The following is a 21,865-nucleotide window of genomic DNA, read 5'->3' as shown; positions in this document are numbered from 1 at the left end:
TAGTTGCCTCACGGCTTGTGAGATCTCCCCGGATCAGGGATTGAACCTGTGTCTCTTGCATTGGCAGGTGAATTCTTTACCGCTGAGCCACTGGGGAAGCCCCTCAGTAATGGGTTGGGGGCTGAGGAGAGTCTGGGCTCTGTAGGGACCCTGAAAGTGGGCAGGGCAGGGTCAGAAGTGGCCTCTGGGGCTGGTTCCAGGTGGGGGGAGGGAACGTGCTGCAGGACACAGAGGCCAGGTGAGCTGGCAGGAGGAGGACACCCTTCTGGGTGTGGTGGCCAGCGTAGGGGTTCACTTGGGCACCTGGCCCTGCAGCATCCCCAGATCCTGAGAGAAGCCTCCAGGTGACTGCGGGTGAAAAGCCCGCAGCTTCTCGCCTGTCTCTGAGTCAGGGCTTTACCCAGTGTGCAGAGTGTCCCCCGGTGGGCCTGAGTCTCTTGGGCTCCCTCTCACCCTGCCCTGCTTGCCTGTCCTCCCGCACCCCTCCACATCGCCGTGCACCCCTGCACGCCATGCTGTGTGTGATGCCATGCTCTGCCCATGACACACCCTCCCTGGAATGCTCCCCACTCCCACCTGTGGTCATCGGGGTGGTCCATGCTGCCAACATCAAGTAGGGCGTGTCGCACGCTGGGCCATGCCTGGGCTCAGGGCATAGAGCAGCTGCCAGCCAGGGGTAGGGGCCTGCGGGTCAGGCAGCCAGAAGCAAAGGACCAGCAGTGGTCAGTGGTTAGCATCAGGGGACAGTTAGAAGTAGGCATCCCGGGAGCCAGTGTCAAGGGCTAGGGCCACCATAGACGTCCCAGGAGGAGGTGGGGTCCTGGCATCTGGAGCCCTTGGGGCCCTGCCCACCCCACCCACCCAGCCCCAGTCAGATGGTTCCTCAGTGAGCGCTTGGTCCTTGTTAATAGACTCTCCTGGAAGGTCTTGGTGTCTGAGCCCACCAGGGCACCTGGAGCATCACCTCCAGGGCTGGAAGGCCTAGCCTGCAGCCTGGGCTGGTCTATTGTCCCTGCCTCAGGCAGCGCCTCTCCCCGCCCCACCTCTGCCCCAAATCCTGGGCCAGTCACACACCTCCTGCTCTGTCCCCTCCCTGGAAGGTTCTGGGAACTGGCAGGGACATCCCCCTAGCCCCGAGCCTGGCAGAGGTGCCCTGGCCACTAACCTGCAGCCTGCCCCCCCTTATCGCTTTCCTTTCTTTTTAACCCTGATTCCCCCTGGTTTTCACTAAGAAGCTGCAGCTCAGCCTTATCTGGGACGCTCACTTGGGACCCGAGGACTTCCCTCAGTCCCTGGAGGCAGGGGCAGGGGTTGGGGGCCGGGTGCAGCTTAGACGAAGGGTCGTGGGGTCACTGCAGGCTCTGGGCGCAGAGCTCCTGCGGGTGGAGAAGACGCAGGGAAAGCCCGGGCGGGGCCAGGCCCTGCCGTGAGCCATCTGGGGTTAACACGAGCCCTAGAGAAAAACCCCCTGACGTTTACATTCTAGACAAATTAGTCTGAAGGAAAACAGACACTGGAAAAAGACTGAGGAGGAGAGAAAACCCAGTCTAGAGAGGAAGAGAGAGCAGACCAGGAGGCCGGGGCTCTCGTAAGTGTACCGTTTGTCCGTCACGCAGGCATTTTCCACCAGCCGCTATTTCCACCCGGGTTCACACTCCTGTCTCCCCCGCGCCCTCCGCACAGAGGCTCTTAGAGCCATCCATACCTGCATCCCATCGCCAGCTGCCATCGCACCCGCTTGATACTGCCCACCCTCGCCATTATCCTCCCCTCCCCCAGGCCTCTCTCCCTCCACTGCCCCTGCCCCCAGGAGCCAACCCCACCCAGGGGCCTGCTTCCCCTGCCCTCCTGGGGGGCGCTTGTCTGGGGTCTCTCTCTGGGCAGAGCGCACAGCCCAGGGCTTCTCGCTTGCATCATTTCACCTCCCCTCTGATGCGTCTCCCTCTCCAGGTCTCACCGGAAACGGAGCCAGCCCAAGAAGCCCAAGCCCGACGACCCCAGGTCTCCTGGAGAGGGGGCAGCCGGGGCAGCCCTCCTGGAGGAGGCAGGAGGCAGCACGAAAGAGGAGGTAGCACCTGAGGCTGACCCAGAGGAGGAGGAGGAGGAAGCCCAGCTGCTGCCACAGGGCCGGGAGGCCGAGGGCTCAGAAGGTCAGTCCGGCTTGGCTGCCTGCGCTGGCCGGGCCAGAGGGCCCACGCTTTAACACTCCAGCTTGTGTGCCTCATGGGCAGGAACGGTGCTTTCTAAAAATGCACATTCTTGGAGGTGGGGGCGCTCCAGAAAGTCCCTCCCCTCCCAGAAACCGAAGAGAGGCTGTCCTAGCCCGTCTGGCGGCTGGGACAGCATCCACAGGCCAGCAGCTCAGAGTCATAGGCTTTACTTGCTGGTGCTGGAAGCTGGAGTTCAGGGTGCTGGTGTGGCCCCGTTCTGGGGAGGGCCTGCCTCCTGGTGTGCACGTGACCCTCTGTCACTAAGGTCGCTGATGCTTCGCCAGGGTCCCACCCTCATGACTCAGTCACCTCCCAGCCCTGTGACGCTGAGGCATAGAGTTCAGCGTGAACTTGGGGAGACAGACATTGAGTCCGTAACAGGTGCTGTCTGGTCAGTCAGGGAAGAGGACAGCCTGCTGTTAGCTGGACATGCCTGTGGTGGGGCTGCCCGCCTCCCTGCTGGTGTTGGACAGAAAAGTGTATCTGGGCGCCACGGTAGGGTATCTCAGAACTGTGCCCTTTACACGCCTGGGGGCTGTTAGCCACGGAGTGTTGCTCCTTCAGTGTGTGAACATCCATCACATCCACATTTTATGTGCTCCTTTTCTTTTCCACAGCTGGCTTCATTTTCCTCATTTTCAGATTCAGCTGCTCACATGTTTGCACGTAGCAGCTGCCCCCCAGGTGTGAAGGAGGGGCTGGGTGAGGCTAGGGGCTGGTGGCAGATTTCCAGGCAGCCCTGCCTCAGGCCCCCTTCACAGGCTGTAGGTTGCTGGAGGATTCCACTCAGGCTCTCCGGCTTGTCCTCAGGACTGTGTCTTGTTGCTTATGAGTCTAGAATGGTCTCTGCCCAGCTTGGGGTCAGGCTTTCCTTGGGGTCCTGAGGCTGGTGTCACAGATGATATGGTGTTTGAGGTGACTGTCCACGAGGCTCTGTGTGTGGCAGGCATGAACCCCGGATGTTTCCACTGGCTGGAAGAGGGCGTGTCCCTGTGAGGGGCCTCCTGAGTTGGAGACAGGGGAGATCAGAAAGTTTCCTGGGGAATCATACACTGGTGCATGTCCCCAGATAGCCTGGCGTGCTGCTCACCCGGTGGGCATCATGAAACAGCCCAACTCCACCCAGGAGAGTCTGGACAGCCTGGGGAGGCAGGCAGCCCAGGAGGAGGGAAGCACATGTTGGCACCATCTGGGCGCAGGCGAGATCACCCCATAGAAATAGACCCAGAGCCGCATCACACTTGTTTACAGAACACGTGGTTTTCACAAAGATCCCACTTGTGATAAAAGCAACCAGAGAGTGATGCAGCCTGGAGCAAATCTCCCCAGAAATAAGACCTTATGGGGAAAACCAGAGACGTTTTTGAAAGACAAGGAGGAACCAAACACAAATGGGGCTGCATGTGTTAGGAGGACGCCTGGTGGTAAAGGTGGATCCCCAGCTCAAGGATCAAGGATGTTGATTTCACTGCAGCCAGAGGGATGGAGGCCCGAGGAAAAGTCAGGAGAGGTCAGGGCTGCAAGACCAGAGGCAGGAGCTGTCCCAGGCTGCAGTGAAGACCACCACTCCTCCCCAGGGCCACCGATCTTCACACGTAGCCTCGTATGTAATACTGCACCCATATCCCAGTTACTTAAAGTTCTGAAAACAGGCCAGGCAGACAGTGGATGTTTAAGGAGCATCCGAGTCTGCTCGGCCGCCCTGATCCAGGCCCTGAGTCGGCTTCAGGAACCACGCCGCAGTGTCTCCTGTCTAGAGGCAGGAAGTCCAAGGTCAGGGTGGCTGTGGGGCTGCTCCTGCTGAGGACGTGGGGGAGGGTCTGTTCTGGCCTCGCTCCTTGGCTCGTAGACAGCCAGCTTCACACTCACACAGCGAGCCCGTCTCTGTCTTGCCCGTTCACAAGGACACTGGTCACGCAGGCAGAGGGCCCATCCCGATGATGACCTCATCTTAGTAACTCACCCCATCGACTCTTAAGGGACACCCCCCCCCCCCCGCCCCAATCACCACCTGCTGGACGCAGTCCCTTGCAGCAACACTGCCCCAGCCTCAATGTCTTGGGATCCCGAGAGCTGGCCTCATGCCCATGCTCAGCAAGGCCTCTTCCATGGTGAGACTCCGGTTCCTCTCTGGTTTTCCCTGTTCTAAGCAGATTGCCACCTAAACAGTGGGGGATGTGGTGGGTGGGCTCTGTGTCCTTTGAGAGTGAAACGTGCTGCAGAGAGGACCATGCAGGATGCGTGCCCGCCTCCATGGCTTCTGTGCTCCCTCTGTTCTACTTCCAGGGCCCCAGCCCAGAGCCCTAGGGCTTCTCCAAAGGGCTGCAGGGCCTACGTTCCTTGGTGAGCTCCGTGTTTTGTGGCTATGGACCCAAGAAGAGTGGGGATGTTCCCAGGGAGGTGACCCTGCTCCCCGACTCATCACCCCGTCCCTGTTCCAACCCAGAGCCTGTTCCCCAAACAGAAGGAGCTGGAGTTTTGGGGCATCTTCTGCAACATGGGCCCCTTGAGAGAGGAAGGGGTCCCTTCAGGGTATGGCAGGAGGCTCCCACAGCTAGGAACCGCACTCTGGTCAGCGGCTGTCGCTTGAGCCCTTGGTGGAAGATCGCTCTGAACGCGTCAGATAAATAAGTGCTCACAGCTGGGGGTGTCAGCAAACATGTCCAGGAATGAGTGGAAGACTTTAAAGTGGTTTCTAGATTTGCTTTCATGCCAGCTTAATGTCTCTCAAAGCTATGAGTGTAACGACCGCCTTGGGCATGAAGATAGTCTTTGTTCTATGTTTGCATCAGGACAGCATGTGCCACTCACACCCAGGAGGCTGCCTGACAGAGGAGGCAGGGGGTGGGCAGGATGGAGGAGCCTGGACACCACAAGGCAAGAGGAGCCAGGCTGGCTGATGTGTCGCTGGGCCTGGGGACGGGGGCTGCTTCCCCTCTTGGCCGCCCCGGGCCCCCACCCTGCTCCATCAGCTTCCCCTGCCCCCAGCCTGGGCCCTGGGCCAAGCCCTGAACAGAAGGCAGAAAGGCAGCCCGTGTCCACCTGGCCTGCTGGGACCACGGGGTCTCCCTCCTCTTGCCTGGCTGTCTGGCCAGTTCTGGCCAGGCATGGCCGCTGTCCCTTCTCGCAGCTCTGGAGCTGGGGGTGGCAGGAGCTGCACCGAGACTCCAGGAGGCCTGGTCCCAGAGCTCGTAGTCCTGCCTGTCCCCCACAGTGCTGTCCTGTCTCCCAAGCAGAATCCTGCCCGAGGGCCGGGGAGGGGCCTGCAGCCATCCTGGGTCACTTCCCTTCCCCCACGCCTCTGCCGGCAGAGGGGGTCCCTGCCATTCTGTTCCCACAACACCCAGGGGCGTGAGAGAGACTGTGTGCCATCCCAGCTCTGTCAGGCAGGCCAGCTGAGGGGCTTTCCACACGCGGCTCCCCTTGGGCTGCGGTGGTCCCCATGGCATAAGGACGGAGCCCTCCCCCCTGCAGTGTCCCTCTTGGCCTTGGATTGTCCCCTCACAGGGTCCTCTGGGTGTGCCCCCTCCTCAGACTAACATCTGTGTGCCTGTGCTGTCTGAGAGACGGAGGGAACAGTGGTTTCCTCAGAAAACAAAGCCATTTACCCGACAGCCCGTGCTGCATGTCTGGGCAGCCCCAGGGCCATTTCTGTAAGTCAGAAGATCTCAGCCGTGGCCGCCTCCTGGGGCCGGCCGCTGTCACCAAGCTCTGTGAGTAGTGCTCCCCCCGTCTCACCCTCCCCGTCTCCGGGGACAGGGGGCTGACCTTCCGTTGCCAGGACCTTCCAAGTGCAGCATCTGTCAGGGAGGAGCAAGTTGTCTGCCCTTTCCTCAGCCAGATCACGATTTCTGGGATGCTGGTGGTTGGGGTCCCTCTGGGTAGGCGAAGGCATGAGGGATCCTGCTGCTGTCCTTGCCCTTGGAAGGTTCAGGGCCAGAGGGCATGGGGACTGGCGAGCACTCCCTCCTCTGAGCATCTCTTGAAAAGCGTGGCTGCTTGCCCAGGACCTGCGGGCTGGCCCGCCATCACTGCGGGGCCGTGGTGAGCAGTGGACGGAGGGGCCATCATCACTGCGGGCCAGGCTGGCTCTGAGCTCACCCGGTGGGGGCCACTGGTGGGAGTTGGCTCCCTCCCAGTGCTCAGGCCAGGGGTCTGCCTGGAGGAAGGGAGAGAGGATTCTTGTTTGACCCCTTCCCGGGTCGGGATAGTCAAGGACTAAACGATGGCCTTGCCCTCGGAAACATCGTCCCACATGTGCCATTGTGTTTGGCTGAGGGACGTGGGTAACATTTGGACAGGTTTTCATAGCACGAGGTAACGTGAATGCTGGGTGGCCGACCCGACCCTGTCACACACCCCGTTGTCACGGGTTTAGCAAGGAGAAGGACCAGTGCGTCCCCTCGAGCAGCCCTTACTTTCCCAGCCTGGTTTGCGGGGGCCCAGATGGTGACACGTCGGCACTGACGGCTCACGGGTACCAGCAGCAGGATGACCAGCTTGTCTTCTGGGCATCAACCACTGTCACACATGTGATGTCGCGAGAATGGGGACGCAGGCCAGGCAGGGAGGGCCTGAACTCGGTGCCCATTCTCCAGGCGGGCAGGCGGAGCCCAGGGGCTGTGCTGGGCTGCTGGTCCTCGTGGGCGGGGGTCCCTGAGGCTGTGCAGGCCTTGTGGAGACCCCCACCTGCACATGTCCCCAGTGGCCGTGTGATGATATGACCACGGACTTGGTGCCTGGAAGCAACTCTCTTTTTGTCTGACGCTCCTAAGGGTCAGGAGTCCCACACAGATCCCACTGAGCTGAGATCTGGGCGTGGGCAGGGCTAGTCCCTCCGGAGGCTCCAGGGAACACCGGCTCCTGCCTTTTCCAGCTTCTAGAGACACCGCCTCCCTGGCTCACAGCCTCTCCCCACCCTCACAGCCAGCAGCCCAGCATTTCCTTGAGCCCAGAGGGATCCTCTGCTTTTGAGGACCCCTGTTAGCAGTGGGGTCCACCTCGGGATCCTTGGCTCACCCTGTCTGTAGAGTCCCCGCTGCCAGTGTCTGGTTCCGCGTCCTCAGGTCCTAGGGCTACGGCGTGAACGGCCTTGGGGGCTGTGACTCCTCCGGCCACACCACTCAGTTCCGTTTATTTCAGGAGCTGCATGCCCACTGTGGCCCTGAGTTAAAATGCTGCTGAAGACACTGCCCACCTCCCTCCCCACTCTACCACCTCTCAGGAAGCCCTCCCAGTGCTGGCCCCCAGAGGCCAAAGGGTGTTCCGGGCCCTGAGGACACTTCTGTCCCCCACACATGGAACCACTTATTGTTTAAGGTTTTGCTTTTAAAAAATTCTTCAAGCTGTGTGTGTTAGCCACAGAAAGAGGGAAAACCCAGATATACGAAAAGAAAACATATCCTGCTTCTGCCCCCTCCCCTTTGGAAGGACCTTTAGAGTGGGTCTCTCCCCAGCTACTTGCCGACAGCTCGACTCGGTGCCCCGTGTGAGGACACCGCTCGGTGCTCTTCCAGAAGGTTCCCTGGGCCCGGGGCAGAACTCCACGGCCAGGGTGCCACTGCTTCCGGCTAGGCTGCCTGGCAGGGGACCTGGTTGCAGGTGGGACTGCCCAAAGCCCAGGTTCCTTGGGCAGGGTTGGGGAGGGTGGCCTGTCTTGGGCAAGGGGGCTGGAAGGGGACTCCTGGCCACTGACCCTGGAGTGCCCCGGTCCCTGCCTCTGACTCGTCTCTCTTCTGTCCCTGCAGAGGACGGGAGGGGCAAGCTGCGGCTGGCCAAGGCCAAGAGTGACCGGAAGAAGAAGAGCTACGGCTCCCCACACCCCCACCACCCGCTGCTGCCACCGCCCCCGTCCGCCCAGTTCACCGAGGAGGCGCCCTTGCTGGAGATCCCAGGACCCGCCCCCGGCCTTGAGGCTGCTGAGGAGAGCCCCCTGCCACCACCCCTCAATGTGGTGCCCCCCAAGGCCCCCGGCGAGGAGCCAGAGGCAAAGCCACGCCCTGTCATCCCCATGCTGTACGTGGTACCTCGGCCCGGCCCTACCGGCAACAAGGGCCGCGTGTCCTGCCAGCAGGCCTCGGAGCACTTTGCCCAGAAAGGCCCCACCTGGAAGGAGCAGGCCACCCCCATGGAGCTGACGGGGCCCGAGGAGGAGAGCAGAGCTAGTGAGGGGCAGGTAAAGGAGCAGTGGGTACTGGTCGGGCGGTCCCCCACCCCTGTGTGCTGACCATGGCCTTGCTTGTCCCAAATGGGCCCTGTGGCTCCCATCCCGGAGGCCAGTGACACAGATGTGGTTTAGCAACCACCACGGATCTGGACTGCACTTTCCTGGGGTCTCCTGCCCCTGACTGGGGACTCTGGGGTCCTTTGGAACTGGGCTCTGGCCCCAGAGCTGGTCCCTCAGAGGCCTCCTGTGCTGTTTTAGAATCCGTCCACCTTTTCCAAGTTGAAAATGGAGATCAAGAAGAGCCGGCGCCACCCTCTGGGCAGACCGCCCACCCGGTCCCCGCTGTCCGTGGTCAAGCAGGAGGCCTCGAGTGACGAGGGTGAGTGAGTGAGGGGGTCCCTGGCTCTGCTGGGTCCCTGCCCCGCCTTCCTCTGCCGCCTGCCCATCCAGCCTGCTCATTCCTACCCCAGCACCCCTGCGCAGCATCAGACCCTCTCCTCAAATGCCTCAGGGCTGAAGTGTCCGCTGCCTATTCTACAGCTCCCAGGCCCCATAAATGAGCACCTTGCTTTGGGCGGATCCCTGGGGACCACCAACACAGACCAGGGTGGATGGCGCCCCAGTGTCCTCAGGGAACTCAGGAATGGGCCGTGGGGGCTCAGGGACAGCTGGCCAGGAACCACGGCCAGCAGAGGCCCGCCCAGTGACAGATGGCAGGTTGGGCGGGATGGATGTCTATTGTGGCCTCCATCTTACAGGACGTGGGGGTGATGGTGTCCCCACTCGACTTCCAGGGGTCTCTGTCCCCCTGCTACGGCCTGACCACCCCGTGTCCTGTCCCGAGATGGGATCGGCCCTGAGACGGGGACCCATCCCCGAGCACACTGGGCGGTGGGGTCCTCAGTGCTGACGCCCCTCCCCACTCCCCTTTACTCCAGAATCCTTCCCTTTCTCCGGGGACGAGGACGTGGGTGACCCTGAGGCCTTGAGGTCATTGCTGGCCCTGCAGTGGAAGAACAAAGCGTCCAACTTCCAGGCCGAGAGGAAGTTCAACGCGGCAGCTGCTCTGACAGAGCCCTACTGCGCCATCTGCACTCTTTTCTACCCGTACAGTCAGGTGAGCAGGCACCGTGGGACCCCAGGTCCACACCAAGCCGGGCGTGTCTGCCTGCTCCTGTGGGCGCTCTGCCGGAAGCCAGCCCTTGCACCCTGAAGAGAGGGTGTCGGGGACCAAGAACCCATTGCTTTTGGGGCCACAGTGGGCTCAGGGGAGAGCCTGGCTGGCGGGGCATGAAGCTAAGGCCCCAGTGAGGGCTACGGGGAGAGAGCCTGGGGTCTGAGTTTCACTGGAAGGTAACTTACTCATAGGTATCACAGAGGATACAAGTGCAGGAAGCGCTGTTCTCTGAGACGCCTTCAGCCTGACCCCGGGGCCCAGGAGTGGGGCCAGGGAAGGGCCTGCGTGGTGAGCAGGGGTCTGGAAGCTTGACCAGCATGGGGCTGGTGACAGTGGGCTGGGGCCAGGCAATGACTCCCCATGTGGCCTGGCCCACACACAGCCCCCACTCTGTCCTGAGTTCCCAAGTTGTGAACCTGGCCTCTCCCCATGTTCTGCCCTGAGCTGTCTGCGGCCAGGTTTCCTTCTTCACCTGTTTCCGGCCCTGGCCCTGACCGCTGCCTGCCTCCTGCCCTTCCTGTTAGCGTCTCACCACAACCACGCACGGCCCGGATGGAAATGCCCAGTCCTTGGCCTCTCCTCGTGCCCCACAGCCATTCTCTCCTGTGACATCTGCCGCCACCCCCTCATAGTATGCCCTGTGCTGTCCCCCAGCATCTCTCACGTACCCACCCAGCTCCCTGCCTGACCAGGTGGATTTCTGTACATTCTTTGGTTCCATCCCACTTGCCACCTCTTCCAGGAAGCCTTCCTGGATCTGCTGTCCCTGGCTGACTCAGGCCCACCTCTGCTTTTGCTCCTGCCCTCTGTTTATCAGTCCTGGAGGACAGAATCAGATCTCACTTGCTTTGTGATCCCCAGCTCCTAGCCTAGTGCCAGATGTTTTCCATGCATTAGCTGGGCTGACCGAGGTCTGTGCACCATGCTGGGGTGGCATGCCTGTCTCCAGAGTCCTGCTGCTCTGAGTGGCTGGGACCTGCTATCCCTAAGCGATTCAACAGCTGGTAGTGGAAACAAGTAAGATGTACCATCTGGACATCTGCGCCAGGTGTGACCTCCTCGGTGCTGCTGGCGTCAGCGCTGGGAACGTCTGCTTCAGAGGCGCAACTCCTTCATTCCAGTGGCTAGGTGAAGCATCATGACTGAACTTAATCATGCCCATGGTGCTGGTGGGCCTCCACGGCTACAGCCCTCAGCATCAGGGTCAGGCTCTGCCTGTCCCGCGTCATGGGAAGAGCTATGGCGGGACATTGTGCCTGTTTGGAAACTAGCCAGTCCCCTCATCCAAGGTGGACCCCCCCCCCCCATACACGCATATACAGTACATCAGACCAGTGGTCCTGGTGACCGCTTTCCTTCTGCTCGAGCTGGGCAGCGTCCTCCCCTCACTCTGGGGGTACCAAGGAGGCTCATCTGGGAGCCCCGCCATCCTGTGACAGGCCCAGTGCTGGATTTTTCATCACAGACTCTTCATCTGACTTGATCTGGGGGGTTTGGGGGACTGGGGTACAGCTGTCATGGCATGCAAGTCGTAAGTGTAGATACACAGGTAACATGGCATCAGGTGATGGTCAGGACCACAAGGCCAACAGTGGGCAAAGGCTTGGGGGCTGCTGGTCACATGAGTGAGAGATGAGCACCCCAGGCAGTGGGAACTGCATGTGCAAAGGCCCTGGGGCAGGACCCAGCCTGGCATTTGGGGTGTTGGGGAGGGACAGCAAGGAGGCCCTTGTGGCTGGAGCAGAGCAAGCCCAGGGCAGTGGGGGCAAACTGGTCGAGGACTGTGGGGCGGCGTCTGTGCTGGGTCAGGATGTAACTCTTTAAGTGGGAGAGCTTGCGGGTGGGTGGGACACCATCTGACTGTCTAGAGGAGGATCTCTCAGGGGGCTTCTGAAGCAGGGCTGGGATCTGGGAGGGTGTCAGGGAGAACTTGTGGTGGGGCAGCCACAGGTGTCCCAGTAGGGTGAGCTGGGGCTGGAGGTCCCGCCTGCTCTAGGCTGGGCTGTCTGCTGAAGGCGTCCGTTCCTGCAGTCCCTGCAGACTGAGAAGGAGGCTCCCCAGGCTGCCCTCGGGGAGGGCTCCTCGGCCATCCCACCTTCCAGAAGCGGCCAGAAGACGCGGCCGCTGATCCCTGAGATGTGTTTCACGGCCAGCGGGGAGAACACGGAGCCGCTCCCCGCCAACTCCTACATTGGCGACGACGGGACCAGCCCGCTGATCGCCTGCGCCAAGTGCTGCCTGCAGGTCCATGCCAGTGAGTGCTGGGCCAACACCTGGGGGGCTGCAGGTGGGCAGAGTGTCTGCGGGGCAGGGCCGCCCCTCCCTCTGGCTGCTGCTTCCGGCATATAGCAGGACCTGGTGTCATGGCATTGGGGTCTCCATCCTTGTGGGGCAGACGTCCTGCTGCCCCCCAGTCAAGGTAGGCCTGCCTGACACTTACTTCTGGAAGGTTCCGCTGTGGCCTGCCCTCCCCTCCCAGGGCCTGGGGGGGCAGCAGATCGGGTCCCCATCAGGGTCTGTGACGCTTTTAAATGCCATGCCTTGGGGCTGAGGCTGGAATTGATGGTAAAGCTGAGATTCTGCAGAGGTCCAGGAGTCTGATTTATCTCTGCTGTCGGTGATCCCCCCCCCCCACCACCACCTCTCCCCCAAATCCTGAAAGCCTAACCTACCAGGGATAGGAAGATGGATGTCTGTTCCCTTCTTGGGTGGAAGGGGGTGGCGAACATCAGATTGTGGTCCAGGATGGGGAGAAAGCTTCCTGGAGATGCTTAATTTCGGTGTGGCCTGTGGAGGAAGCTGGCCATACATCTCTGTCTGGCGCCTGCCCCTGCCAAGGCCTGCCCGGAGCTGGCTTTGTCTCCTGGCTGGGGTCTGGCTCTGAGACACACTCCCTGGGTGTTGGGGGAGAGCGGGTGGCAGCAGTTGGAGCCCACCACCCTGCTTCCCTCGAGGGGCCCCGCCCAGGTACATCAGTAGAGAGAAGGCTTAGGAGTCAGAAGGCTCAGGACAGACATCTCCTTTGGGACCCAGCCGTGGGCAGAGGGGGAGCCCGCACTTTCTCCAGGAGCCAGGACCACACCCCGGGGTCCAACCTCGGCTGAGGGCCCAGAGGACAGAGCGGGGGCCTCTCGGGTACCTTGCTGGCCCTCAGGGCCTTGGTGAGGACACAGAGCCCTCTTCCTGCTGTCCTGCTCTCTCCTGGAGTTTCCTTTGGGACCCCCCTGGTACTGCTTGATGGCCCCCTCAGACTTCAGAGCCCGTTTGGTGGGCAACAAGCCCCAGCTGCTTGAGGGTCCCTGCAGTATTGCTGGGTGGCAGCGCCGATGAAGCAGGGCCCTGGGGCATGGCCCTCCACCCCTCCTGCATTCCCCCTCCCCATCTGTGAACCCAGCCACAACCCACAGCCAACTCCCTGGGTAATTCCAGAGCCTCTCACTATGCTTTCAGAATCAATGGTTCTGAACTGTCCAAGGCCCACTTATGCAACGTCTGGGTCCCCTTGCTGCACTCTCAGCTCCTCCCAGACTGGGGTAGGGGGCGAGGGCCAGGCTGAGCCTCCAGACTTGGAGGAGCTCTGGCGGCAGAGGGTGGGGGGGAGCCTTCTGTCCTTCCCCATCCCTTTCCAGACTCTTGGGCTCTGTGTTCAGTGGTCCAGATTGAGGCCGAGCAGGTGGTGAGCGCAGTTCCTGCATCCGGAACCCCCTTCCCTCCCCCCACCGGCCTTTGATAGCCTGCCCGCAGCCATGGTGACAGACGCGCTTGCCCTGTCTTGTAGGTTGCTACGGCATCCGCCCGGAGCTGGTCAACGAGGGCTGGACGTGTTCCCGGTGCACGGCCCACGCCTGGACTGCGGTAACTCGCCCCTGCAGCTGGGGTGGTGCTCTGAAAGCCGGCGCGGCCCGTGGGGGAGCCGGGCCTGGGCCCCGGGCTCGCCCGATCCCGCGGGGAGACCTTGGGCTGGCTGCCTCACCTCCTTGGGTCTCGGGTGGAGCCCATCGCTTCGGTGGCCGCTAGTGTGAAATGTAAGGACCGCTGGCGGGGGCCGGAGCAGATTCCGGAGCAGCAGGCGGGCGGTCCCGCCCTGCACACCCCTCAACGAGTTGTCTGGTCCCCGCAGGAGTGCTGCCTGTGCAACCTCCGGGGAGGCGCCCTGCAGATGACGACCGACCGGAGGTGGGTGGAAGGGCCCCTTCTAGGGGACGGGGGTACCTGAGGGGCGACTCGGGGCAGGGGCAGGACCAGCAGGAGCAGATGAGGTCCTTACGGCTTGGGAGGCCCATGCCCACAGCTTTGAGATGACCCTAGAGGGGACAAGGCGCGCCTGTGACCCCGACCCCTTCCGCTCCTCCCCCAGGTGGGTCCACGTGATCTGCGCCATCGCCGTGCCGGAAGTGCGGTTCCTGAACATGATGGAGCGTCACCCCGTGGACATTAGCGGCATTCCCGAGCAGCGGTGGAAGCTGGTAGGGGCCCTTGAGTGCTGCCCCGGGGGCGTGGGGTAGCTGCCTCGGAGCCAGGAGGTAGTTTCAGTGTGGCCGGCAAGTTACTCTTTGAGTAGGCAGGGGGTTGCCTCTCTGTGGCTCCATTTCCTGGTTTTTTACACAGAAAAGCCACCGGCGCTCTGCCCAGTTCTTTCTTGCTTAACTTGCAATCGGCGGCCAAATAGAATTTTAAGAACATAATAGCCAAGAAGATCTTCATCAGACCTAACTGAAAACTCACACACGATAAATAGCAGCTGCCAGTTTCCCCTCCCTCAGCCCCGGAAACCGCCTGTCCTCCCTGCTTCTGTAAGTTTGTTTTCGCTTCCTTCTGGACGTGGAGATTTGCAGCAGGTGACTCGCTTATTTCACGGAGCATAACGTCCTCAGTGTGCGTCTGTGTTGCTGCAGATGGCAGGATTCCCTTCTTTTTCATGGCCGAGTAGCATTCCATTGTGTTTCTACACTGCATCGTCTTCGTTTTCTCTCCGCGGATGCTTGGGTTGTTGCCAGGTCGTGCCTGTTGTAACTGGTGCTGCCGTGAACATGGGGGTGCAGATATCTTTTCAAGATAGTGATTTTCTTTCCTTCAGCAAAAGACCCATGAGTGGAATTGCCAGAGCATATGGTAGTTCTGTTTTTAACTTTTTGAGGAACCACCATACTGTGTTCCGTAGCAGCTCCACCAATGTGGGTTCTGACCAACAGTGTGCGAGGGTTTGCTTTTCTCTCTGTCCTCGCCAATACTTGCTATCTCCTGTCTTCTTGATGGTGGCCGTTCTAAAGGTGGTTTTGATTTGCACTTCCCAGATAATTACTGATGTTGACATCTGCTTACATACCTGTTGGCCTTCTATATGTTTTCTTAGAGAAATGTCTAGGCAAGTCCTTTGCCCATTTTTAAACTGGGCTTTTTTGCCTTTTTTGCTCCTCAGCTGTGGGAGCAGTGTCTCTGGCTCCTCTAAGGATACAGCCATCCTTGGGCAGGAGTGGTCTTGCAAGTTTCGCTCTTCCGGCTCTTTCTGATAATGGCTCACCACCCTCCCCCGATCTGGGGGAGCCTTCAGGGCAGTGGGCCGTAGTCAGTAAGCAAACACTGGCTTTCATTCTCAGCTCTGCTACCAGCCAGCTGTGTGACTCCAGACAGATTGCTTGACCTCTCTGTGCTCAGTCTTCTTCTCCATAAAATGGGGCTGCTAACAATCCCCTGCATGGGGAGCATGAGCTGGGCCACAGCGGGAAGTGATGATCATGCCGTCTGAGCACCAGCTCCTGCTCCCAGGTCATCACCACCTATGAGTCTGCAGGGTGGCCTTGTGGGGGACATGTGGGGAGTGGGATGTGTCTTACGGGCCCCAGGAGATGGGTCATTGGCCGGGGTTCGGACAGCATCCTGGCTGTTCTTCTTGCCTGGTTTATTTCCCAGCTGCCTGGGACGGGGCCTGGGTACAGAGGCTCTTCCAGGCCTCCAGCAGGCAGGAGGCAGAAAAACAGGGCTGCAATTGGGGAGCCTGGTGAGGAGGCCCAAGTGAAGGCTCAGAGGCACCACCCTGGAGCCCCTAGGTGTGGGGCCTCCAGGCAGGGCAGAGTGGGTGGCTAGTGGGAGCCATGTGGGAGGGGAAGGGGCCTGGTCAGTTAACGTGGGGCTCAGGCCAGTGCCAGCCCCGCCTGGTCAGGATGGGTGTTAGGAAGAGGCCGCAGCGGCAGTGATTCCTCCAGGAACGCAGGCGGCAGAGACCTCATTATTCAGGTGGAGTGATGGCGCGGTGTGCGGCGCCGGATAGATCCTGCCTCCCAGACGCTTTATGGATCATCTGACATTTCCAGCTTGCAGCCTCTTCATTACCGGCACTTGTAACGATGAATTAAAAATCCTTTTACACGAGGCTCGCTTGTACTGCCTAATGGAGCCTCACAAGGAAGCTGGCAGTTAATTCCTGCTTGCCCGGCCGCCCGCCTGCCTTCCCGGGGCCACATGCTAGCCGCAGGCTTGGGGACAGTCATACCTGGTCATCCGCCCATCCTTCTGTCCCCAGGATTCTCTGGGCGCTGGTCCTGGTGAGTGGTGGCTGCCCCAGCCAGCTGGTAGCCTGAGCCTGCTGCTCACCCCCTCACCAGCCCGGATCAGCTTAGGGGGCAGTAGAAGTGAGGCTGTCAGGGCAGGTGCTCACACCAGCTCTGCCCTTCTCCTCAGCTCTGCCTTGAGGTGTCACATCTTGATGGGAAGGAAAGTGGATGCGTTTGCCAAGATTGGCAGGAATGCAAGGGGCGGCAGGGAATGGCTTGAGGGGGAAAGGCCTGAGACGTAAGACTGCCTTGCGGCCTCCATGGCTGATGGCACAGCAGCTGTGGCCCTCAGCCTTCTCCCACGGTCCCTCCTGTACCATCCCCCAACCCCCCATCTCCTGCCCCCACCTCACAGCCTCCAATGAGGGAGATCCGGACACAGGACTCACCCTTAAGGCAGCCTGAGTTCATCGCTTAGCAGATGGCCCCATGGGGGCCTGGCCTGCTTTCCTCATGCCGTGGAAACTCAGAGCAACGAGCTGCCCCCTCTGACCACACTGTCAGGTCTCTCTCGGGCCTTGGCTGTGGGGTTTCTGCCTTCTGGTGCGGAGCCCAGTTCTCAAGGGCCATGTCATGTGTCTCCCTCCCCTCACACAGGCCAGCGGGAGAATCAGGGATCGACAGTTTAATAATGAGATCTCATTGCCATTGATCGGCACAGGGCTGCACTCCTGCAGCGCCCTTGCTGTGGGGCTTCTCTGGCTTTTGAACGTGGTTTACGGAGCGATAAAGGCCGGCTTATTAAATGCCCAGAGTCATCGGCAGGTGGCTGTTGAGTGGCGGCAGGGTGTGGGCACGGGCACAGTGTCGATGGCTTGGGAGCTGATGCCCAGCAGGGCAGGTCGCCCAGGCGGGTGTTCCCACAGTGTGGGCCCCCTGCCCCTCCTTATGAAGGGTTACACTGCAGCATCTTTCATTCAAAATTAAGATAAAATCTCCTATTATGTTTTTTTTTTTTTTTAATCCCCATTTCAGTGGCTTTAACTACATTCACAGATTTAGGTAACCATCATCTCTAGCTAGTTCCAGAACATTCCATCACCACAGAAAGAACGCCCCCCCCATTGGGTGACTGCCAACCCCACCCCCAGCCCCTGAAAACCCCTAACCCTGCTGCCTATCTCTGTGGCTCGACCTATTCTGGACGTTTCCCATCAGTGGAATCACACCGTCTTTCTGTGTCTGCTTCTCTCACTGAGTGTGCTGTTTTCAGGGTCCCTCTACATGGTAGCAAGGTGCCTGTTCAGGCAGCTGTGTGGAGGGGCTGGTGGAAAAGAGGTCTAGAGGTGCTCCTGGGGACCAGCTGCAGGCTGGGTTGGTGGGCCTGGGGTGGTCAAGACTCTCCCAGGATGACCCTCCATGGGGCCAGGCCCCTGCACACCACCTTCAGGTTTCAGAGTCACTCCCAGGAGACAGACCTAGGGGCCCAGTAGGGCAGGGACTCCCAGCACCAGGGGGCAGAGGTGCCAGCCAGAGCCCTGTTCCCACTGCTGTGTCCCCACAGAAATGTGTGTACTGCCGGAAACGGATGAAGAAAGTGTCGGGCGCCTGCATCCAGTGCTCCTGCGAGCACTGCTCCACCTCCTTCCACGTGACCTGCGCCCACGCCGCCGGTGTCCTCATGGAGCCGGACGACTGGCCCTACGTCGTCTCCATCACCTGCTTCAAGCACAAGTCGGGGGGCCACAATGTGAGTGCCCGTCTGCCGCACAGTCTGTTCCGCGGCCCCTCTGTCCTGCTGTGTTCTGACATCCCCTCCACCTGCAGGTCCAGGTCATGAGGGCCGTGTCCTTGGGCCAGGTGGTCATCACCAAGAACCGCAACGGGCTTTACTACCGGTGCCGCGTCATCGGCACCACCACGCAGACCTTCTATGAAGTGAACTTTGATGACGGATCCTACAGCGACAACCTGTATCCAGAGAGCATCACTGTGAGCGGCGAGGGACGGGGCAGCCACTGCCCTTAGGATGCTGGGAGGTGGCCGATTCCTCACAGGCGTCTCCTGCTGGAGAGCTCTGCCTGCAGGAGGGTGGGCCACAGGGCAGGGTGGCAGCAGGCCCCAGGCACCCGCCCATAGCTCGCCCTGACAGTTTAAGCTGAGAGCACCGCCTTCCTCTGGCTGGGACGTTTCTACCGAATGGGGCCTTTCTTAGCCCAGGCCAGCGTGGTGGCCGAGGCCAAGGGCGCCCCTCACCCCATCCCATCCTTCCCTCCACAGAGTAGAGACTGTGCCCGGTTGGGCCCACCACCCGAGGGCGAGTTCGTGGAGCTCCGGTGGACTGACGGCAACCTCTACAGGGCCAAATTCATTTCCTCTGTGACCAGTCACATCTATCAGGTGAGGGGGTCCTGTTTGCCAGGTATGGTGGGGCCCGGGGTGGGGCCCTCGGCAGGATCCTTTGGGGACTGTGGAGCTAGCCTCTGAGGCCATTGCAGGCGGGAAGGCCTTCTGACTGCCCCATATTTTCCCCTTTGGAGATGTCTTTTCGATTGTGTGTGTGTATGGTAGAACATACTTAACGAAATTTACTGCTTTCACCATTTTTTAAATGTACAATTCAGTGCCCCTGATTTTTTAAAAAAATCAAGTTGATTGTGAGTTTTTTCTCATGATCGTGGAAGAAAAGTTATTGACGTGTGAAATCTTAGAAGAAAAATCAGCCCCTATCCCAGTGACAAAGACAATGTTGGGTGACCCTGTGTTGTTTTCCCAGTGGTCGCCCTGCAAGCCGACCGTGAGTGGGTGGGCGCGGGGCTGGGCCGGGTGGGCCACAAGCTGAACTGCATCCCCCTTGGCAGGTGGAGTTCGAGGATGGGTCCCAGCTGACGGTGAAGCGTGGTGACATCTTCACCCTGGATGAGGAGCTCCCCAAGAGGGTCCGGTCCCGGCTGGTAAGTGGCCAGGAGTTGGGGCGGAGGTGGAGCACAGCTGCCTTGGGGAGCGACCCGTCCAGGCGGCCTTGGAGTCCTGCCTTGGCCTTTGCTGGTTTTGAGGCAGGAGGGGCAGTGGGAGAGTTGGCCCAGCCAGTAAGGAGGAGACAGCAGCACCTGAGCATGGATCGCAGTTGCACGATGGCGATGCAAAAGCGAATGAGAGAAGCTGGCCTTTTCTCACAACTTTTCGCCATCTTCTTTCTTTTGGGTTTAACCCAGAGGCAAACTTTTGAGGATCAGGGGCTGTGGCTGTGGGTGGGAGAGCCGAGTTAGAGCTGGTGGGGGTCCCAGATGCAAGGTTCCCTGGGGGACGGACAGGAGCTGCCAGGCAGACCAACGGCCTGCATGCAACCCAGCCTTGCCTCCCACGTTCTGTGGACGGCAGGGCTTCCACCCTGCTAGGGGGCCAGTGGCTGGGAGGCTAGGCCCCTCCTCTGCCTGCAGTGGGGGGGGGGTCACTCACAGGACAGCATGGGGGTTCAGGCAGAGGCAGGAGGGGCTATCCCCAGCAGCCAAGGGCCAGTGGCCTCCAGCAGGGCAGGCATTTGTTCCAGCCAGGCCCCCAAGCACAGCCTGTATTTCAATCCATTCTAGCTGCTATACCACACTGGATAACTTAAACAATCTCATAGGATTCTGGAAGCTGGAAGTCCAAGATCAAGGCACCAGCAAGTTCAGGGTCTGGTGAGGGCAGACCCTGGTTTACAGATAGCTGCCTTCTGTGTCCTCATGTGGTGGAGAGAGAGAGGGCGCTCTCAGGGGTCCCTTTATAAGGGCACTGATCCTGTGCTCAAGGGCCACTCTCTCATGACCTCTTCACCCCTGACCCCATCATGCTGTGCTGGGGCGGGGCTTCAGCATAGGACTGGACCTTGGGTGACACAGATCTCCGCCCACAGTGCCTTTTCCGCACTAACCCCCACGCCATCTGCTCCCCTGTAGTCGGTCAGCACAGGGGCCCCACAGGAGAGCGTCTTCTCTGGAGAGGAGGTGAAGGCTGCCAAGCGCCCTCGGGTGGGCACCCCTCGCGCCGCAGAGGACTCAGGGCGGAACCCGGACTACCCGGCCTTCATGGAGAGCCTGCTGCAGGCGCAGTGCTGGCCCGGAGCCCCCTACTAGGACCGCCGGTCGCCCGTGAGCCCTCGGCCCAGCAAGGCAGGCGCGGCGGGCCCTGGCGTTTGCTTGCTGTGAATCCCTGTCCTCGCCTCCCAGCCCGAGAGGCTACCTCGGCGACAGGAGCGAGCAGGACGCCGTACGCGCCCCCGGACTCAGGGAGCAGGGCCACGCGGGCTCTGGGGGGCTGGCGGGGGTGCGCGCACCACCCCCTTGACCCAGATTCGTAAACCACGTAAGCTCTTCTTCTCGTAAAAGGTGCTACTGCATTGCCTGCCTCCTGAGCAGCCGTGGAGATTGTGACTTCTGTACATACATCACCTTTGTGAGGTTCTTTCTATAAATACTATTGTTTAAAAAAAAATGCAAGAAAAAAAAAGGAAAGAAAAGGAAAAATCACACCCCAAAGTTGTTTTCTAGATTTGTGGCTTTAAAAACAAAACGAAATGAAACAAAACGTCCTTTTTTCTCAGAACCCGGTGAGCTGCCCAAGATAAAAGCAGCTCAGCTTTTTGTTTGTCGTGTTTTCTGGTCTCGCTCGCTGTGAGCGGTGGGGATGCTCTGTAGCAGCGGTGAGGCCTGGGGGCACTGGGAGGTGAGGGCAGGATGCCTGGGCACCCTGACGGCGGTGCCAGGTCACTCACTCTCTCCCAGTCATGCGATCGAGAAGGTCTGGGCAGTGGGCACCACGCGGCCAGCACCCAGCAGGAGGAGGCTGGCAGCTCCTCTGGTGGCCCTCCCCCTTCTCTGCGTGGCCTTTTGCAAAATAAACGCACTCTCTTCTGGTGGCTCCATCTTCTGCTTCTTCCCCTGGGAAGAACCATCTCCCAGCTGAGGCCGCGGGTGGGCGGCCCTCGGGTCTGGCTGCGGCTCACACATGTGCAGAGGGTCTTCCCCAACCCCAAGGGCCTGGTACATCCTGTACGATCTCTGTGACACGTGGATTTGTGTGTCTGGGAGAGAGAGCTCTCGAGAGGGAATCACGGCTTTCAGCTTGGAGGAAATCTGCCCCGGAAGGCTTATGGGCTGAATTTCCAGGCAGAAAAACATGTTGGTCATTCCAGGCTAGGGGAGGAATGGTGCCCCCACCACATCTCAGCCACCCCGTGGTCCCTGTAGAGGGGGTGAAAGCGTCATTTGCTTGTATAAAGATTTTTTAAGTTTAAAAAAGAGGTTCTAACAGTTGCCAGGCCAGAGAGAACCAAGTAAGGAAAGTGGAGAGAAGCTCCCTTGGTGGGGGGAAGGGCAGGTGCCCTAGAGGGGCGGGCGGGGCGGCGGGAGGTGCCGGGGAGTCAGCGGAATGTGGGGGTTCCCTCTGCATGCAGCAGGCCCCTGCCCCGGGGCGCTGTCCCTGTGTTCATATGTAGTTTGAAAATGCTATTTATATTGTAAAGAGAATAAAAAGAAGCAGGCAGACGCCCCTGTGGCTCCGGGTCGGGCAGGTGGGCCACCCCTGTGGCCAGTCCCTCTGGGTTCCACTCCATCCATGGTGGGTTCCTGGACCACTTGTGCAGACAGGCAGTGGCGCAGCAAAGGGGGAGCGTGCTTTCCCCATGAAGGTGTATCTGTGTCTATGTGTGAAAGCAAGAAACAAAAACCCCCACCCACCCTGATTTTTTTTCCACCTGAGATTAAGGATGCGCTGTATTTTTGCCTAATTCCCCTGCCTCTAGGTTCATAATGAATTAAAGGCTCGTGAGCACTGCGAATTA

The 21,865-nt window shown here is 60.1% G+C and overlaps 1 protein-coding gene across 1 annotated transcript in view; it reads left to right on the top strand.

Moving 5' to 3' along the window:
* Positions 1-21,865, top strand: part of KDM4B (lysine demethylase 4B) — a 121,320-nt gene extending 99,455 nt beyond the window's left edge. The window contains 14 exon segments of the mRNA XM_055546801.1: positions 1,487-1,588; positions 1,951-2,150; positions 7,958-8,385; positions 8,635-8,755; positions 9,315-9,493; positions 11,585-11,807; positions 13,332-13,408; positions 13,674-13,729; positions 13,911-14,019; positions 17,609-17,851; positions 17,854-18,036; positions 18,325-18,444; positions 18,906-18,998; positions 19,983-21,865. Of these exon segments, the coding sequence (XP_055402776.1) occupies positions 1,487-1,588; positions 1,951-2,150; positions 7,958-8,385; positions 8,635-8,755; positions 9,315-9,493; positions 11,585-11,807; positions 13,332-13,408; positions 13,674-13,729; positions 13,911-14,019; positions 17,609-17,851; positions 17,854-18,036; positions 18,325-18,444; positions 18,906-18,998; positions 19,983-20,159 (2,311 nt within the window). The 3' untranslated portion in view covers positions 20,160-21,865.

Source organism: Bubalus kerabau, chromosome 1, assembly GCF_029407905.1.
Source record: "Bubalus kerabau isolate K-KA32 ecotype Philippines breed swamp buffalo chromosome 1, PCC_UOA_SB_1v2, whole genome shotgun sequence".
NCBI classification, from domain to species: Eukaryota; Metazoa; Chordata; class Mammalia; order Artiodactyla; family Bovidae; genus Bubalus; species Bubalus kerabau.
Note: the sequence above shows the minus strand (reverse complement) of the source record. Positions and strands in the feature narration are given on the sequence as shown.